Source organism: Mytilus galloprovincialis, chromosome 12 (assembly GCF_965363235.1).
Source record: "Mytilus galloprovincialis chromosome 12, xbMytGall1.hap1.1, whole genome shotgun sequence".
In the NCBI taxonomy this organism is placed as follows: Eukaryota; Metazoa; Mollusca; class Bivalvia; order Mytilida; family Mytilidae; genus Mytilus; species Mytilus galloprovincialis.
This window is the reverse complement of record NC_134849.1, coordinates 8,982,855-9,002,785: the sequence shown is the minus strand read 5'-3', so window position 1 is coordinate 9,002,785 and position 19,931 is coordinate 8,982,855. Positions and strand designations below refer to the sequence as shown.

Sequence of the window (19,931 nt, the reverse complement as noted above, 5' to 3'; positions counted from 1 at the left end):
CACTTTGACATGTAATTGTGATAATGGTTTTCTTTTTTAATGTGTGACTTGGATGGAGAGTTGTCTCATTGGCACTCATATCAAATATTCTTATATCAAACTTAAGGAGTTGTTAGGGTTATGTTTAATTGACATTTACTCAATTTACAATGAACAGACTAATGGCCCATAAAGGTTGTTGCAGTATATCACTCACTTTGTGAATGTTAGAATTGTGACTCAAGGTATGATCCGGAGCACCTGATTTCACTCCGGTTTTTAGTGGAGTTTGTGTTGTTTCTTAATTATTATTTATAACTGTTGATGTAAATGTCCTTTGGTTTTGTGAGTCTTTGTTTACTCCTTGGTTTTGATTGTTATTGTCTATTTCGCTTGAGCAATGAGATTCATAGCCATACAGAATATTATGGTAGATTATAACTTGAGAACTTTGTTCAATGACAAGGATAAATTGCAGTAATACAAAACTATTTTGTTCTATTTATTATATAAATAACAAGAATTATCAACAATTGTAGGCATTAAATATTCTAAAAACATATATCATTAATTAATTAAAATACATTGAAATCACATCAAGTCTAGACTTTCATAAATTTTAAAAAGAACATGTAAGATAAAGCAGAAGTGACACAAATATTACATAAATCCAGTTTATTTATACTTCACTGGTGAAACGTTTATTTTGAATTAAAGATACAAACATTTAAAAAGTGGTCATTTTTTTAATTCAAATGAAGCGAAAACTACAATATTCACATTGATTTGGTATAACAGCAATTCAGAGAAATAAAAAAAAAATTTCCTATCTCTGACAATGTTTTGATGTTTCCTAAATTAAATACTTCTTTTATAAAAACTTTCTTTGTTGAAAATAATTAAAGCAGTTTAAAGCAGATGCATATACTTTCTTAGATTATTTAATTTTTGAGAATTTCAAAATAAATTTGAAAATCAACATTAATCATTGCATTGGTAATATATAGTCAATAATCTTGATCATCTTGGCATATGTATATTTACCGCATTCATCATTTATTCAGTTCTTACTTTGAATGTCATACATTTACAGTCTATTACTGTACTTGTACTTTTTTTTCCCAAATACTTATTTTTCGCGAATTGTGTATTTCAAACACGTTCGCAGGTATTTATTTTCATGGTTTTATAATTATTGCCTTTCAGTTGAAAGGTTTGATCTAGATTGGCATGTATTTATTTTCGCGAAAATAAACCAACCGCAAAATTCGTGAAAATAAATACACCTTGAAAATAAGTACAATTACAGTATCTTAAAGCAAATAAGGTCTACATCTTAGTATAATTGATAGTTTGCCAGGTATCTAGTCAGATATGTTTTATCCTTTCTTAATAGAAAAGTTTTAATCATATACAAAATAATTAAAAAAAATTGTTAAAACTTAGAAAGTTTTATACTAAACAGTCTGTTGGATTTGTGTTCAGCAACTTCAGGGATACAAGTATTCCGGTAAAACTTGAACTATTTTTATTTCTCTTTCTCATTACTTTTTGATTAATTGATTGGTTAATTGGTATATTCAAAGCATAGTTTAATGAATAAAATAATCACTGTTAATATGTTAAAAAAGATGTGCATAATCATTTTACACACAGTTAACACTTTGGTAAAAACACAATCACATTGGTCCACTTAGGTTCTATCTGGTTAAGACAATATATAGCACCAATAAAGCTTTCTGGTACATTTCATCATGTCTATTTATAGTTTAGCAAACTGCATTGCATCAGATGTTGTCTCTGGATTAATCAGTGGTTTCAGATGTTTATAATATGTACTGTGTATCTACAATGAGAGAGCAGTTTGATAAATACATCAACATTTAGTGGATTAATAATACATTCCCTGTGAACCCAGGCTCCTTGTTGGAGCTTTGACTTATTATGGCTTGGGTGGAGAGTTGTCTCATTGGTACTCATACTACATCTTCTTAAATCTATTGTCTTATTGATTTTAAACATGTCCTTTACCTTGTCAATTTGAACTGCTATTAATAGCTGGGTTTTTTTTTGGCCCTTATTCATATTTTAAGCAGTTCTTTACCTGTTCTTATCAGTACATGAAATAGGCCCTTAAAAAACTGCATTATTTCATCATTTTCAAACATTTCGCCGTGAGGATACCTTGAAACTGCTTTTAATTCAACAGTAGTTGTTGACAGCAGTTTTGTTTTTGATCTTTAGTTATAAAAATGTCGATCAGGCTATTTTTTCTGATTAAATGTAAACCTCCATTTGAAGATTATTTCATTATTATTAATTGTGTTTTTTGGTTCCAATCTGTGTAAATACTTGACAGCTCCATGGCCAAAATAGAGAAAAAAAACAGAAAAACAATAGTACCCAAGAGTGTTGAAGACACACCATATAAAACTAAAGACTTAGCAACACAAACCCTACCAAAAACTTGGGGTGATTGCAAGTGCTCCAGAAGGGTAAGCAGATCCAGCTCCATATGTGGCACCCGTTGTGTTGCTCATGTTATCAAAATCACTAAATTAGATTAGGCAAAATGACATACTGTCACACACCAGCACTACAGTAAGTTGAAGTTACATGCATTTGTATCATCTGACATAACTAAGTCGTGGAAAACAAAAAATGTTTGACTTTTTGGAAATTTGTTAAGGTGATTGTCTCTGTTCCAGACCGTATGAGTATTTGGACCGTACGCGTACGGTCTGGACCGTATGCGTACTTTTTCAAAATACGCATACGGTCGGACCGTACGCGTACGGTCTGACTAATATTAAGAAGTTGGTCAAGTTTATTAGATACAAATGTATATGACAGATCAACTTATATCTCAAATTAATATATAAAGTTCAACAGTAATTGAAATAAAAACTAAATATTCTATCTATTTAAAAAAAACCGCTGTAATCTGTTAATCTCCTGTATTTAGTGATTAATTATAGCTCAGTATGCTCATTGAAATTGAAGTTATCGGAAGTAAACATAATGTGGCAGGGCAATTGTTTCAGAATATTTATGAACTTTATAAAAAAATGAATACGCAAAGGAACATGCATGGACACAACATCTAAATGTATAAAAATCTATTGTTCTTTGTAGAAGCAAGTGTCACCTTGGGCCAGAGTAACAAAATAGAATTCACGGATATACAATTAAACAAATATCTAATTTCAATTGTTCGCTTATTCACTTTATCCATCTAATTGCAGAAATAACAATTTATATAAACAAAAATAAAGATTTTAATAAATGTTTGTTTAAATTTAACCCATATGATCCCAAAACATGTATGGTCAGCTAGACCGTACGCGTATACTCATACGGTCCGACAGTACGCGTATGGTCGGACCGTACGAGTATACGTATACCGTCCGGACCGTACGCGTACGGTCCAAATACTCATATGGTCTGGAACATCTCCATTGTGTATGCATGGGATCTGAGAGAAAAAAGGCTTTCCCACTTTTAAATCTTTTCAAATGAGGTGTTCCAACTAGATATTTTTTCCTTGACCAATATCACCTCTGACAAGAACTTTTTTCTATAAAATAATTTGGAGTACCTTCTTTGCAAGGTTTTTTGTTTGGTTTTATAGATTTTTCTATGGAAGATGAAATACTTACTTCTGTTTGATTCATAGGAGCAGACTTAGCATAGTCATACAAAGCTTGATAAACTTGGCCGTCATATCTTCCTAGGCAGCTACCCAATACCATGTCTGGATAATCGAATGCATCAACCAGGGCCACAGCATTTGGTCTGATGTCCTCAAACAGGGCCAACATCTTCCTCTGAAGGTAGCCAACTTGCTCTCCAGAGAAAAACCCATCCTACAAAAATAAACATCAATTGACAATAGATAATAATACATACAATATATTTTATTTTGTTCTTCTATCATAAAACTAAGTAATATTTTCAGTAGTGACCTCAGTGGCTGGCTGATCAAAGTAGTTTATCAACACTCTACAGAAGTTGTGTATTTAAATCCACATATATCAGATGCCTTCAAATTCAAACTTAATTGACAAAGATTTGTGATTCTACTCAAGATTGTAGTGATCTCCTGGCACTCCACCAAAATAAACTCGAACCAAATATGGCAATTTACTGTGGATTCATTTATTTTCGTGGGTATCAATTTTCGTGGATAGAGAAAAAAAGACGTTTTGTGGTATACGTAAATTCGTGGATCACTGATTACAACAAAAAAAATTAGATACGTAATTCGTGGATTTCTTTTTGGTTAAGGAGATCATATAACATCCTTGGTTCGATCAATAATAAAAAAAAAAAAAAACAAAAAAGAAGGAATTCATTGAAAAAGTTTTGAATTGTCAAAATCCTCGCTTAATTGGTCATTCTAGGTTAAAGTGTTCATTGATAACAATAATGGGCAGAGACAACTAATTATTTGTTTGTTTTACAATTTATATAAATTCTTGTCTGAATTCTATAAGGCATTCAAAACTTTATGATTGAAAGCTAATTTCCCTAATCACGATATAATAAACAGCGATATAAGTATAAGGTGTGAAAATAAATGTTCCTGTCATAAACAATATTACCTACGGGCAATATCCCCGTACTTAATCCTATTGATTTTTAATCAAGGTAAACCAAACTATGACACGGTAATTAACAACTTGCAGTTATTTTCCATGAACAGTTTTAATCAATTTTAAAAAGTAAATTATAACTGATATTCGATATATTTATTATAGATTTAATCAAAAAACTTGTATCTTCTTTCAATAAAAATCACGTGTTATGTTACAATGTTTATCGCTAGTCAACACTATACTAGAACTGCATAACATAACCGGAAATAAACATCCAACTCCATACACATTTCTTGGGATTATTCTTCGTTGAATTCTTAAATTCGTGGTTCGCTGTGACCCACGAAACCCACGAAAATTGGTATACCACGAATAAAAATGAATCCACAGTATGTTGGAAGTGAAGTTAAACACCAAAGGTTAATCAATCAATTATTTAGTGGCAATGATACCTTCAGAGAACAGCAATCTGATTGAATCAGCATTGATCATTTTACTAAACTTGTATCATATTCTGTATATCACTACATACATACATCACTTAAAAGCTTCCATATTGTGTTTTGAGATGATGCACAAACTCAAAAAGTTACTTATTATGTTTTGAAATGGTCCCTTACCTGCATAAATTCACCAAGATTTTCCAGTATACCATGAACACCATATAGTTGACAGACAGACTTCATCACTGTGGTTGTTTTGGAGGATAAAGATTTTGCCTGAATGGCATCTACAAAGTTCTTTACACAGAACAGATGACAATGGGCCTGTAAACAAAATATAATTATACATCAGTGAAAAAAAGATAGATGTTTGCAAGTTATACTCTTAAGGATCTAATTTTAAGGTGCAATTTATTTTTGAAGTGTAAAAAAAAAGTGAATATAAATTGTTGCTAATAGTTGGATCTTTTCTAATATTACTACATCAAGCAGATTTTGAAATCGCAAAATTATATCGCCACAAAGAAAAATTAATGCGAAATATTAAATCTGTGAAAATAAGTTTGTAGACAGTACTCATGTGAGGATCCTTCATTGATTCCTCTTGCCTCAGTCCCTTTACTCTATTTACCTTTGCTGCCCAAAACAGTTGTACAGAACTTCCATTCCAAGCTTCGTGTTGTTTTTTCCCTCCCTGTATAAGTGACTGCATTCTCATTGCTGCTGCTTCAACCAACCTAAAACATAAATCATATCAATCATAAACACGATATATTAGATTTAGTTGATTAATTGATTGATTATTGTATGCTTAACTGCCAGAGGCAAATATTTCATGCATGCTCAAGACGAGAACAAATTACAAATTGAAAAAGGCAATCAGGATGGAGAATGCTGGAAAATAAAGGTTACTAGGATAGGAACAAGACATTTTGCATTGCAAATTGCCACATAGAACCCTGAAGGTATCTAAACAGTTCTCCCTCCACACAAGGCATTGCACTTCATGTCCCCATTCTTACAAAAGGTGGCAGCAAATTTAAACCAGGTGATATATATCATGGCGACATTTTAGTAAAAAGAACAAGACATTTTGCATTGCAAGAGGCCACCTACATAACCCTGAAAATGTGAAAAAGATTCTCTCTCCACACAAGGCATTGCACTTAATGTCCCCATTCTTACAAAAAGTGGCAGCAAATTTAAACCAGGTGCTATACATCATGGTGACATTGAAGTAAAAAGAACAAGACATTTTGCATTGCAAGAGGCCACCTACATAACCCTGAAAATGTGATTCTCTCTCCACACAAGGCATTGCACTTCATGTCCCCATTCTGACAAAAGTGGCAATGAATTTATAGCTTGAGACTCTCTGAATTTGGATTGTGATCAAGTTTTTGACATAAAACAGGTTTCTGACAGAAAATAAATGGTCAAAGATCTTACAAATTTATTGTGCAATACTGTGCTATTGCAGATTTCTTCATGAAACTTTTAAAAAATTTTGCTTAACTGCTGACACCATAACCCCCAAAATGAAACCCAACCTTCTACTTGTGGTATTAAACATTATGGTACAATTTCAGAGTAACCGAAAAACTTATACACAAGTGATAATCCTGAAACTAGAAAAATGCTTGATCTGGCCCCTTATGGGCCCCTAATTCCTACATGGTTTGGACCATCATCCCAAAAATCAACCCCAACCCTCCTTTGGTGGTATTGAACATTCTTAAGAAATTCCATAGAGATCAATTCACTTTAACTCAAGTAATTGTCTTGAAACCAAATATGTCTTCGGATGACGACCACCACATAATACCATTATACAATCCCAAAAAAGTTTTTGCAGTCGTATAAAAACAGCAAGACATTTTCATCCTATGCAATTCGTTGTTATGAGGTATAATAAGAAATTAGTATTGTGACTATGTGTCAACATACAAAAACAAGAAACCTACCTGGCAGCTCTATGTTCATAGGCCATGACCAGACATCCAAGGGCAACTTCTTCACTCATGCATGACTTCTTGTTCAAATTCTGACCTATATACTGGACAAAACCTGGCAGCTTTTGTCCCTGTTTTGCACGACTGTAACATTTCATTAAATATCTGTAAAGAAAGAAAAATGCTACAGGGTAGGAGTCAATTTATATTTTTACACTTCAGTTAAAGGTTTTTTTTGGACTGCAAATTAAATGGATCAGTGTGATATGATGACATTATGAAACAGCATTTAGTTTAAAATCTATTAATAAAGGGCTGTTTCATAGAGGTAAAACAATACTTGACACATACACTTGTTCATATCTTGTTTTTTTTAGTTGGATTGATTTCCTCTCTAAAGAAGATTTTAACATGTTACTAAGGAAATTCAGGCCAACAACTATTACCAAGCAACCTGACTTACCTAGCTGTCTGTAGCATCATAACTGTGTTCTCTCCTTCATAAGTACAACCAGGAACAACATCTACATAAATCTTTGGTAAGCCACTAGCTTGTGAGTAACCATGTCCCCCACAGCATATTCTACATACTTCTATTCCTGCAGAGGCCTCATAGGTACTGAAAGCTTTAAGTCCAGCTGATAAAGCATGGAGCTAATAATAAAAAAATATAGTGACCATAGGTACCAGAACAAATTTACTTGATTCTTTGTAAGTACTGAAAGTTTTGAGTTTAGTTGAATAAAGCATGGAGCTAAAAACATATAAAAACACAAGAGCACAAATAAATTAATAAGCAAAAGTATCATATTTCCTTTGTTTCGGCAGTTTAATTCTTTTTGGTGCCTCCAAAAATTATCTGCCGATTGTGTCGATTGTGCTCCAAATAAGCCAGATAGAACTTTGTGAAAAAGCTTCAATTACCTAATAAATTCATGGTAACGTGTGGATATAGTGATCTTGGTGATCAATTACAGATTCCTCACATGCTTTTAAACATGAAATCCTGAGTTCCAGAATTTAAAGAAATAAAAATCCCGACATATACCGAAATTAAAACAAGACTTCCTGGATCCCGAAAGGATTAATCCCAAAATGCCGACCTTAAAAACATCGTTCTGCCGTCTCAAAAAAGGTCCTGTCCCCCTCATACATACCTCTGGCATTGATTCTAAGTTTCCTTTTTCTATCTGATCATTTACTTCCAAGTATGTATTAAACACATACTTCCCAGCAAGCTGTAAGGAATAAGCTGAGGCTAACAAGGGGAATAATCTATACTGTTGGGTCTGGTAGTCCAATATCTGGGGTTCTTCTCCACTGTAATTAGAAACAGGAAGTAGTTACAAAGGGAAATAATCTATACTTTTATGTGTATGGTAGTCTATTAAATATCACAAGCTCACTTCCACTCGATTTAGACACTGGAAATAAGCTACTGTTCTTTGATATGGTTATTAATTTATAATGGAAAACTAATTTTTCACTCAACCTTGGTGTAATTACAAATTATTTTAATCATGGAAGACATTAGTTGAAAGTGTTTGTAAACAGGAAGTTGATAAGCAATGAATCTGAAACCACTTAGCATGCTAACAGGAAGCCTTTTAACAATTTTCAGGAAACTCTGTAGTTTCATGGGATGTTCTGTCAGTCAAGGCATACTGATGGAAAGATGAACAGACAAACAAACAGAGAGACTAACATACATCTGTGCAAAGCTCTAAAAAGAACTTACACAGAGTAGGCTACATACATCACTGTATCGTATAGAAATGACACAAGCCTGTACCAAGCACCTGATCAGAACTTACCCTGGGTAGGCCTCTGTCTGTCGACGAACAGCACTGTATCGTATAGAAATAACACAAGCCTGAGCTAAGCCACGTGCAGCATCACTAACAATGGATGATCTTATCAACACCATAGAACCATAGGCAAGCTTGGCATTTTGTGGTTTAACATAAGTTCCATCATCATGCACCTGTTTAAAAAAGACATGTTTTTTTAATATTTCAGAATTGCCTGACACCTGTATAAATATACGACAATCTGTTGACATATTGTACAAATACTTGTCTATTGTAAAGACTGCATGTAAACTCTAGATGTGTTTTGTTTTGTGTAGTTATGTGGCTGTTTCATTGAAATAGAACTTTATTGATGTAATTTATTGTGGAGCAGGATCTGCTTACCTGTCCAGAGTACCTGAGATTACCCCCACTTTTTGATGGGGTTCATGATGCTTAGTCTTTATTTTTCTATGTTGTGTTTAGTGTACTATTATTTGTCTTTTTCTTTTTAAGCTATGGCCTTGTCAGTTATTTCTATTTATCAGTTTGAGTTTCCCTCTGGTATCTTCCACCTCTCTTTTATCAGTTGGCATATAAAAATGTTTCAACATAAATTTGCTGTCAACAGATGATCCACCTGAAACCTAACACTTTTTATTTGTGAATATCTCATTAACATATTTTCCCTGGGAATCCTACCTACCTGTGAATATCTCATTAATATATTTTTCCTGGGAATCCTACTTACCTGTGAATATCTCATTAACATATTTTCCCCTGGAATCCTACTTACCTGTGAATATCTCATTAACATATTTCCCCTGCGAATTATACCTACCTGTGAATATCTCATTAACATATTTCCCCTGCGAATCATACCTACCTGTGAATATCTCATTAACATATTTTCCCTGGGAATCCTAAGTTTATCAAAGCTTAGAAATCCATTATCATTGGTACCATAACCAAATTTATTTCCGATAACTCCCACTTCAATCCCTGAAAAACAATAATGACTACTGTCAATTCAGTAATTATTGCGATGTTTTTATTATTGCATATCGAGACCAAATTATTATCTCAATTATCTAAAGGGGCACTAGCTATGAGATATATAAACAGGAGGCTCTCAAGAGCCTGAATTACTCATCTGTTATTTTTTGCTTAAAATCTTTCCACAATGATAATTTTGCTTTTCAATATAAATGCATTTTACCCCCTATGTTCCATTTTAGTCATAGTGGCTATGTTTCTTGACGTACAAGGAAATAAAATTTATACTGGATATTCTTAAACTCATTCAGCTTAAGTTTTGCTGAAATTGATTCAGCAGTTTTAAAGCAAGCTATGTTCCATTTTTAGCCATGGTGGCCATGTTTTGAGACGAAACAGAAAATAAAACACATGATTCATTCTAGATACCCTAAAGATCGTTCAGCTAAAGTTTGGTAGGAATTGGTTCAGCCGTTTCAGAGGAGAAGATGTTTGAAATAGTTTACACCAGAAAGACAACGATGGACCAAGACGACCGACGCCAAGTGATGGCAAAAGTCTTCGAAACGTTGAGCTAAAAATACTAACCTGGCAAGACAGAGTGGTCTTCCATGCTCCTGATCTGTACCATAAACATGTGTGGACCATGACTTTTTCCCTGAGTGTACAGTTGCGCCATCACCACACAATGGTTGGAAGTTTTACCCACTGTAAGAATATTGTTTACAAAAATAAGAACTTACAATGAAACATTTTTTTTAAATTTAGACAACAGCTGTCTCTCTCATATAACAACCCTCCTCTCCAGGAGATAATTCATATTTTTGCATAACACTAAACTCTAATACAGTATCTAGGCCAATTTCAATTAATTTTCAAAATATAAATTTATGATATAATTTAATTTTGATTCAGAATTAAGACTTTTAAAAAGTTCTAATCATTTTAATTCTATATTAGGCATTGACTATAAAGTAAAATCACAAAAATACTGAACTCGGGAGAAAATTCACAAGGGAAAGTCCCTAATCAAATGGCAAATCAAAAGCTCAAACACATCAAATGAATAGATAACAACTGTCATATTCCAAACTTGGTACAGGCAAAAGTACTTTCACAGCCCATTTTTTTTCTTTATTATGTCTGTCAAATTTTTAGGATTCAGTCTTACATTCCTGACACTTTTATTCTCTCTTAGGACATAATTTTTTCTGATTTCTCATTAAGTTTATGAATAAATTCATCCCATTTCCAGTCTTTATTCAGAGAATCATATTCATAACAACTCTAAATATCAACACAACAATGTTAAATCTGCAATTCAGCAAATTTTTGTTCTTCCCTCATGGGACTTAAACTAGAGAGAGCTATAGGGATATCGAGACAACATGGTTTCAAAGTTTCAGATATACAGTAGTGTAACCTGCCTAATCTGATATATGAGTATTCCACAATCCTGCTTTAACCGAAACATTTTCAAAGTTATAAATTATGCCTATCCTGTTTAATCCAACATTATTTCCTAGTCCCTCAGTGTGTGGGATAACATAGGTTACACTGTATATTCAGTCCATATTTATTGTATATTATCTAGACTTACAACATCCAGGCCAGTACTTCTTTGATGTCAACGTAGGACTGTCCAGAATAAATTCTTTAGTTTTTGGATCATATGTTGCTGTTGTTTCCAGTCCACGGATAAATGTTCCTGAAAATATATAAAAATTTATCTTCTGGCGGTAAATATTTATTGGTGGAAGAAGCTGGATTGTCCTGAGGGAACCACCAACCTTCATTGGAAAACTGGCAACCCTTGTTTTTCATGCTGTTGTTATGATTTGATCACAGCCATGATATTATCAAGTTTTTATTTGATTTAGGACTTTTTTATATTGTCCTTTTATAGAATCTTTTCACTCTTGTTTTTTACTTAGGCTAATCCTTTGTATTATCAAAAAAGAACTGGTAAAAAATTTCAATCTGAAGAAACGATGCCTTAAATGTAAGCATTTGATTAACAGTAACTCATATTAAAAAAAAATCAGCTTAATTGGTATTTTAGTGTGTTTTTAAAAGTTGTTGGATTCTGTCTTATTCAAAACCCTATTTTTCAATTATGAATTCATCAATGCTTTTGATAACTTGTGTATATAAGTAGTGGCACCTATTGCATCTTTTTGATAGCAGACTTGTTCGTGTATTAGTTATGATTTTCAGTTTTTGGCTCAACTCAGTAAAGACAGGTCTAAATTCCATTCGATGAACTCATTAATGCATATATATAACATGTGCATATAAGCAGCATTGTGTAACAGGGAGATGTGCATATCAAAGTAGGATTTAAAGGGAACATATGTATGATGAAAACTTCTATTGGCATATCTAGGGGTTATTCCATTCATAATAAATAAGGGAGGGTAGGAATTGGAGTTCGGACTCTTTTTGGACTCCTGTGTCAATGTTATTTAAAGAGGAGATATTCATTGTCACTGAAGTCAAACTTTAAGGGAGATATTTCACAAATTATTCTAGTAGACTTTAATATATGGAGAAACTTTGATACTAATGTAAGGGGAGATAATCATTGTTACTGTGTAGGTATTAAGGGAAACAGCTCACTATTTGTTGTAGGGGAGATAATTGCTCAGTCTGAAGTAGACTTTTAGGGTGATATTTCACCACTTATTCTAGGGGAGATAATCAATGGCACATGATAACTATAAGTTGTACAGTCAGAGCTCAGACATAAACAAGTTGATTTTTGTTTTTGTCAAAACATGTATTTATTATAAAAATGTGTTTTCAAATTTAGACTCATCTAAGTCAGAAAATGACAGACTTGTTAATGTCTATTTATGTTGATGAAAAAACTTAATTTGACTTGGTGGCCAAAGTACACCTCCTATGACAGCAAAAACCTGTCTGAGAGTTCACAAGGACTTAAGCTATCTATATTTAATTATCTAATTGAACATCCTTACGAAACACAGATGTTTTATCTCATTAAGTGTGGCTCCAGGTGGTTGCATTGTAAGGTTAATTAACATTATCTCCGATTTTTTAGACTCTCATTCATATTTTTCTCTAGAAGACAAAGCATTGTTTTTCAATGTTGTCATTATTTGATTTAGATGCATGACCTTTTATAAATATGCATGGGTCTTGAAGTTTACCAATTTTGGTAACTTATCGACTTGTAGGAGTCGATATTTGCAACTTTTTGATTCTGGTCAATTATTTCTTGCTTAACAATATTTGACTTATTAAAGTCGTATTTTGTCTTGCATTAAAGGGAGACAAATCCTAAAACTTACAAATTTAGACCTCTATGAGTCAAATGCAGATTCAGACTTGTTTATGTCTGAGCTCTGACTGTTGTAAGGGAGATATTCATTGTCACTAACTTAAAGTGAGACATCTCACTACTTGTTCTAGGGGAGATAATCATTGTCATCATATACCATAAGAATCTTGGGCAGATATCTCACTTCTTGTGCTACATTGCTAGGGGATAATTTTTGTCACATGATTACTACTAGTTTTAAGGGAGATAATCATTGTCACTAAAGTCAGATTTGTGGGAGATATTTCACTGCTAGTTCTAAGAGAAACAATCAAAAACAAATAAGGGAAAAAGATTTCAAAGAGTCTCAGATAATCCAATGGCTAGCGGTAACTATACAGTCAAAAGACAAAATAAAACATGATGTGTTTACATTTTTTCAAAAAACTCTTGAGATTAGGCGATAATAATTGCCCCGTGTGGCCATAAAACAAGATTCATATTTTCTCCCCTAAAATAACTAACATAAAAATTAAATAAGCAGATAGTAATTTGTTTCGTTTCGTAATTTTAAAAATGAATAAATGCTTATTTGAAGCTGTATCAAAGCTTTGCCTTGATCATAGAATTAAAAAGGTTTTGGTTAATGAAAAATATTACCATGTCCAAGTTCCGTCTGAGCATAAGTGCCGATCATTTTATAATTTTCTGCTAGAGGCAACCATTTCTTTTTTTGTTCAGGTGTAGCTTGTTTATTGATTGTTGGTAAAAACATAGCATAGTGTAGACCAAGAGGACTATTTTCATGTGCAGCTGCACATCTACAATGATAAAAATATAGCATATGATAGTGAAGGCCAATAGGGCAATTTTCATATGCAGCTGCACATCTGTAATGAGAGGATATTGTTAATGTTTTTATGAAAAATTCCATCAATAAATGTATATAAATAAGCTGGACACTCTACAATGTGAGAACATTAAAAAAAGGCTGGTGGCAAAAGCTTTATAAAATAAACATGGAGGCAATTAGACAAATGTATTTAAGCTGGTGGCCTCTATGATAAAAATAAATAATTCAACAAAAATGTCTACATCAGCTGATTTCTGCCTGGAAAGCTAAAGATATAAGTATGAAAAAACTGATCAACAAAAGGAGCTTAGTATGAATACTTAAGTCTATTGACACTGAGTAGACATTTTCAGAACTAAAAATGGGCTGAACCATAAAGCAACACCATTATTGCCATATATACCTATGCAAATTTTTAACATTTTTTTAACTTTTTGTTTAATAATGCCCCATTTGAATCGTCTCCCCCAGTTTTACTTTCTTTAAAGTTTTATCCTTAAATTGTATCTGGAAAGAAATTTCCAGCTCAAGGTCTCTCTGTAAAGAGGTATCTACATTACAACATAGCAGTTTGAATGTATATTCCTACACCTATAGATAAAGGACCCTTTCCTTACAGTATAGGACCCTCCCATTACACTTTACAGTATACGACAATCCCCTTTACATAGTATAGGAACCTCCCTTACAGTATAGAACCCTCCCATAACAATATAGGACCCTACCCTTGAAACATAAGTGAAAGTACCCTTCGGAGGCGGATTTGGGGGGGGGGGGGCAGGGCCCCCCTTTTGAGAACAAATTTTGGTTGTGTTTATATAGGGAATCAGTGAAGGGTGACAGAAAGGGGCCCCTCTTAGGTAGTCAGTGGGCCCCCACTTATGAAAAATTCTTGATCCGCCACTGCCCTTTTCATTAACTATAGGATCCTCCCTCTTAAAATATATGTAGGACAAACCCCTTTAAAAATAGGACCCTCTCTCCTTGAAATATAGGACCCTCCCACAGACAAATGATAACAATTTTTTGTGTACTGGAAAGGAAAGCAAAACCTCCACATAAGCATTTCACAATCAAAGACAATTGCAAAATTACCATGACCTAGCTCAGTTTGAGCATATGCTCCAATTATTTTCAGCTCTTGTGATTTCTGAAGCCATCTATCTTTTTGTTGATTTGTGCACTGTTTTTCAATTGTAGGTATGAATGCTTGGAAATGTAAATCTAAAGGAGTACTAGTATGTTGGAGAACACACCTACAAAGAACAAACAATAGATCTGAGCTAGCATGCGTTAGAACACACATACAAACAAACAAACAATATGTCTGAGCTAGCATGTTGTAGAACACACCTACATATAAACAATAGATTTGCACTACATGTAGCATGTGGTACAACACATATAATAACAAAAAATAATAAATCTGACTTAGCACTTTGAGAAAAACATCTACAAACACCAACAATAAATCTGAACTAGCATTGTGTAGACACATGTATAAACAAACAACCAAAATATTTGAACTAGCATGTGGTAGAACACACATAAGATCAACACAATATCAAATCTGAACTAGCACTTTGAGCAATACATCTATAAACACAAACAACAAATCTGATCTAGCATGTTGTAGAACAGACCTAAAAACAAAAAATAATAGATCTGAACTAGCATGTTGTAAAACACACATACAAACCAATAAAATAGATCTGAACTAGCATGTGGTGAACAAACACCTACAACATTTGAACAGACAAACAAACAAAAGATCTGAACTAGCATGTTGTAGAACATGCCTACAAACAATAGATTTGAACTAGCACATTGGAAAACACAGGTACAAACAAATAAACTGTTCATGTGCAGGGGAGACAAACATTAAAACTTGAGAACCAACCGTGTCCTAATTCTGTTTGGGCATAAGTTCCAACTATTTGTAAGCTCTCAGATAAATGCAGCCATTTTTGCTTCTGTTCTAGAGTTCCTTGTTTATCAATTGTAGGGATAAACATGCCATAATGGAGGTCAAGAGGACTGTTTTCATGTGACATGGCTGGTCTAAAAAGAAACAAGATGAAATAGAAGCTTAAGGGCTCACAATTTGATATTCTATAAGGACCAGGATGATTTTTTGCAGACAGAATGTTCATTTGCATCTGATGCTATGCAAATTTAATTTTAAAGGTTGCATTTCTGTAAATATTGACAATGCAATTTCCCATAGGAACTCCTTTTACGGCTAAAACTGTACCACTTTTACTATGAAGTTTTGAAAAAAATCTTATCCTAGAATTGAAAGTTCATATGCACCACAATTTTTTTCAAAGGTCAAAATATAGGGCTGTGCGGCATATTTTCAACGTTTATATGCCCTGAACTTCTCAGAGTTTAAACTTACACTAATTTTCTTAACTACCCCTACCTCGAATGAAAGGTTACCACAGATTTCAATGTAAACAATATGCACATGTTTATTTACTGGTAACATTCCCAAGTTCTGTCTCTGCGATATGGAACACAGAGAGCATAACTGGGAACCAGTATGTAAACAAAATGAATTTTCTATGAATATTCAATTACTTCCCAAAAGAGACGTGTTTTGAGAAACAGCTGTATTTACAAAGTGCAACCTATAAACGCAGATTTGTATCCTAAAAATTTATTTGAACAATAAACCATTCACTTTTCTCCAATCTTTGTAAAAAAAAAACCAGTTTTTATCCCAAATTTCCTGAGCCCCCCGCCAAATAAATGTAGGCCCTTCAATGGACTGTGATATACTTTGACAATTTATGCATAATACATGTAGAACATAAACATAATTTAATTGAGCCAAATACAAGTACAGCTTAACGTTTTATCTGCTGTGGCTGAAAAAAATAAAGCAATAGTATTAAGACTTAAATCTCTCTGAGCATGTATTACCTGATGTAATATATATAATCATACCTAAGGATAAACTAAATGTTATAAAGCATGTAAAGGTTTAGATTCCTGTCAGCATACATTATATATAATAAATCAGACCCTAAAAATATATATATGGAATGACTGTAATATTTGTTCTTTCTATGAAGAAATAACATCAAAAATGTGGTGCACACGGAATAACCAGTGTAGCAGGTTATTCTATAGTGTTATTTTACATCCAAAATTAAATTACATAGTTATAAAGCTTAAAAATAAAGCACTGATACTTGTTATTTGTGTTGTTGTGTTGTGGTCTAATTCTTTTTATCCCTTATTATAATAGAACACACAAATAAAGAGCTTGGTGATGAGCCCATGATACACCTGTATGCTTTGAATAAATTAATATGATCAACTAGAATTACTGATAGCACTGCTCAAAATTTTTTTGTTTTTGAATTTTAACAAGTTCTCTAAATCATGGTTTATATTTTGGCATTGCACATTGTTTTTTTTCTCTGACTGGCATGACTGTTCATAATTCGTTATACAAATCCATTGGATGTTTACCTGTGTACTGATTGATACATTTATAGTCCTGGATACATGATTTATTTAGTACTGGAAGTTTTTTAATTTTATCTAGCATTCAGTCTCACTTAGGTTTCTCATAACAGCAGTTAGTGCCTTAAGTTTTTTAATTGTTTTTATATGCTATGTGTCGTTAGGACTTTTTCAACTGATGTTTGTAGTTTGTTCTTATGTTGTGTTTGTTACACCACTCTCCCAGGCTTAGGCTAAGGGGTGGGTTCAGGGCACCCACAAACATTTTTTACCATTTGCCTTCTTTACATGTATGTACCTGTCTCAAATCAGGAGCTAGTAATTCAGCAGTTATCATTTGTTGTTGTATATAATATTTGTATTTTTTTGTGTTAGTTTCCTATGAAATTTATATACAGATACTTAATAATCCATTAATTACTAGCTTGATACTCTCTATACTAAAAGGCCTCTTGCATGTCTGTAATACACATGTCATTAACATGCTGAAGTTTTCTGGTATGTAGATACTTAATGATAGTACCTTAATTACTTACTCTCTATAATAAAAGGCCTCTTGCATGTCTGTAATTCCCATTTCCTGAAGTTTTTTCTGTATGTAGATACTTTTAGATAGTACCTTAATTACTTACTCTCTATAATAAAAGGCCTCTTGCATGTCTGTAATTCCCATTTCCTGAAGTTTTTTCTGTATGTAGATACTTTTAGATAGTACCTTAATTACTTACTCTCTATAATAAAAGGCCTCTTGCATGTCTGTAATCCCCATTTCCTGGAGTTTTTTCTGTATGTAGATACTTTTAGATAGTACTTTAATTACTTACTCTCTATAATAAAAGGCCTCTTGCATGTCTGTAATTCCCATTTCCTGAAGTTTTTTCTGTATGTAGATACTTTTAGATAGTACCTTAATTACTTACTCTCTATAATAAAAGGCCTCTTGCATGTCTGTAATCCCCATTTCCTGGAGTTTTTTCTGTATGTAGATACTTTTAGATAGTCCCATATCATACTGTTCTTCTACACTACAGAAGGACCAGGACTTCTGTTTCTTGAAAAAGGGATCTTGGATTGCAATGTTCTCTACAAAAATATATATAATGACACATTTATGGTGACTGTTCATGAGCATAGGCACTACAACAATGACAACATATTCATTCATTTCATCTGTGACTTACAAAAACTTTAAATTTTGATAACAGGGACTATTTGAAACACATAAAAGCATTTTTCTACCCACATGTATAGAACTTGAGCCTTATTTGGCCTAACTCTTTAGAATTTTCACATGATCTTCTTATTGTATGGAGCATGATTTGTGTACTCCGAGCACTGATCAAAGTTTTATGACTTCAACCCCAGGAGTTTTGAGTTAAAAAAAAAAGTCAGGATGAAAATTAAGGTAAAAAAGTCAGGATAAACTAAAAACAAAAAAGGCAGGACTAAATAAACTCATCAGAGATATCAGGACTAAATTTTGTATATACGCCAGAAGCGCGTTTCATCTACAAAAGACTCATCAGTGACGCTCGAATCCAAAAAAGTTAAAAAGGCCAAATAAAGTACGAAGTTGAAGAGCATTGAGGACCAAAATTCCTTAAAGTTTTGCCAAATACAGCTAAGGTAATCTATGCCTGAGGTTGAAAAGTCTTAGTATATCAAAATTTCTAATAGACCACTATCAAGTTTGTCCGTCAACGAAAAAAAAAACATCAATTATGCGTGCCCTAATGACAGGTGTGCTGGAAGACAATTATGAAAATTCATGTTGCCAAATAATTCGTGCAATACAGCTTTAATATAGTTTTCCAACTACTCAACATTGGAACGGAACTTCAGTTACAGATGTGATGACGCCCCTTAACGCACAAATGATGTTCACTAAACCAGAGTTTTTGGAAATGCATTGAAACTCAAAAGTTGTCTATTAGCAGATTAGAGTGAAATTAAAAAGGCAGGGCAGAGATAACAACTAAAAAAAAACAGGACAACATTTTTCATCCTATCCCCCCCCCCCCCTTTCCCTTATAATAGATGAAATTTTTATATCACATCTTTTAAGTCATGTCACGTTCTACCTAGCCTTTGATCACTTAAACCCTTCATATGTAATGTCATGTACTATGTTCTATTTAATGACCTTTTCCAAAAATCACTAAAAAAACTTACGTAAAAATCTTTTCCTTTTCAACCTGTCACGTCCTCCTATCATAAATTCTGCTAAATTCTCAACATCGAAAGTAGCCTTGGATCTTTCTCTTGCCAAATCTGGGGTAACATTCTCTTGTGACATCTTGCTGTCAGATCCTTCGGTGGTGGAGTGTCTGTTATCCGGGTCCGAATGGACGGTCTCAAAATAGATTTTTGAATACAGACGTTTCGTTTCTTGGTCGTTTCGTACCTTGGTTGTTTCGTCCTTAGTTGATTAGTAATTAGGTAATTTACAAGCGTTTATGAGGTAACTAAAAAAATCTAATGTTTGTCTTCACATATTTGAAAAAGATGTATAGATTTTAATCATAATTGATCAAACTGATAAACAGCCAGCTTAATAGGA

At 33.2% G+C, this 19,931-nt stretch overlaps 1 protein-coding gene across 8 annotated transcripts; it reads right to left on the bottom strand.

Annotated features, from left to right (window-relative positions):
* Nucleotides 1-460: 460 nt before the first annotated feature.
* LOC143054650 (peroxisomal acyl-coenzyme A oxidase 1-like) lies at nucleotides 461-19,733 on the bottom strand. Of its 8 annotated transcripts, none has more exons than XM_076227666.1 (14): nucleotides 19,544-19,733; nucleotides 18,292-18,454; nucleotides 14,990-15,150; nucleotides 11,359-11,466; nucleotides 10,347-10,466; nucleotides 9,649-9,764; nucleotides 8,787-8,956; nucleotides 8,130-8,292; nucleotides 7,436-7,626; nucleotides 6,985-7,137; nucleotides 5,652-5,757; nucleotides 5,198-5,344; nucleotides 3,639-3,845; nucleotides 461-1,825 (listed from the first exon to the last, which is right to left on the bottom strand). In XM_076227666.1, exons 1-14 carry the CDS (start codon nucleotides 19,665-19,667, stop codon nucleotides 1,742-1,744), a joined length of 2,013 nt encoding a protein of 670 aa, XP_076083781.1. In that variant the 5' UTR covers nucleotides 19,668-19,733; the 3' UTR covers nucleotides 461-1,741. The 8 variants fall into 8 exon arrangements, with proteins under 8 accessions (XP_076083781.1, XP_076083780.1, XP_076083783.1 ...); XM_076227665.1 differs by lacking the exon at nucleotides 14,990-15,150 and adding an exon at nucleotides 13,702-13,862 and having other exon boundaries at nucleotides 19,544-19,732; XM_076227668.1 differs by lacking the exons at nucleotides 14,990-15,150; nucleotides 18,292-18,454; nucleotides 19,544-19,733 and adding exons at nucleotides 13,702-13,862; nucleotides 18,100-18,195.
* Nucleotides 19,734-19,931: the final 198 nt, after the last annotated feature.

What these genes read in the sequence shown, in the direction of transcription:
- LOC143054650 (XM_076227666.1), bottom strand. Translation starts at nt 19,667, where the DNA reads ATGTCACAAGAGAATGTTACCCCAGATTTGGCAAGAGAAAGATCCAAG. An exon ending in GAGGCCTTTTATTATAGAGA is followed by an intron (nt 15,151 to 18,291) that starts GTAAGTAATTAA and finishes TGTTCTTTGTAG; the next exon opens with GTGTGTTCTCCAACATACTA. An exon ending in ACTTAGAATCAATGCCAGAG is followed by an intron (nt 7,627 to 8,129) that starts GTATGTATGAGG and finishes TTTTATTATTAG; the next exon opens with CTCCATGCTTTATCAGCTGG.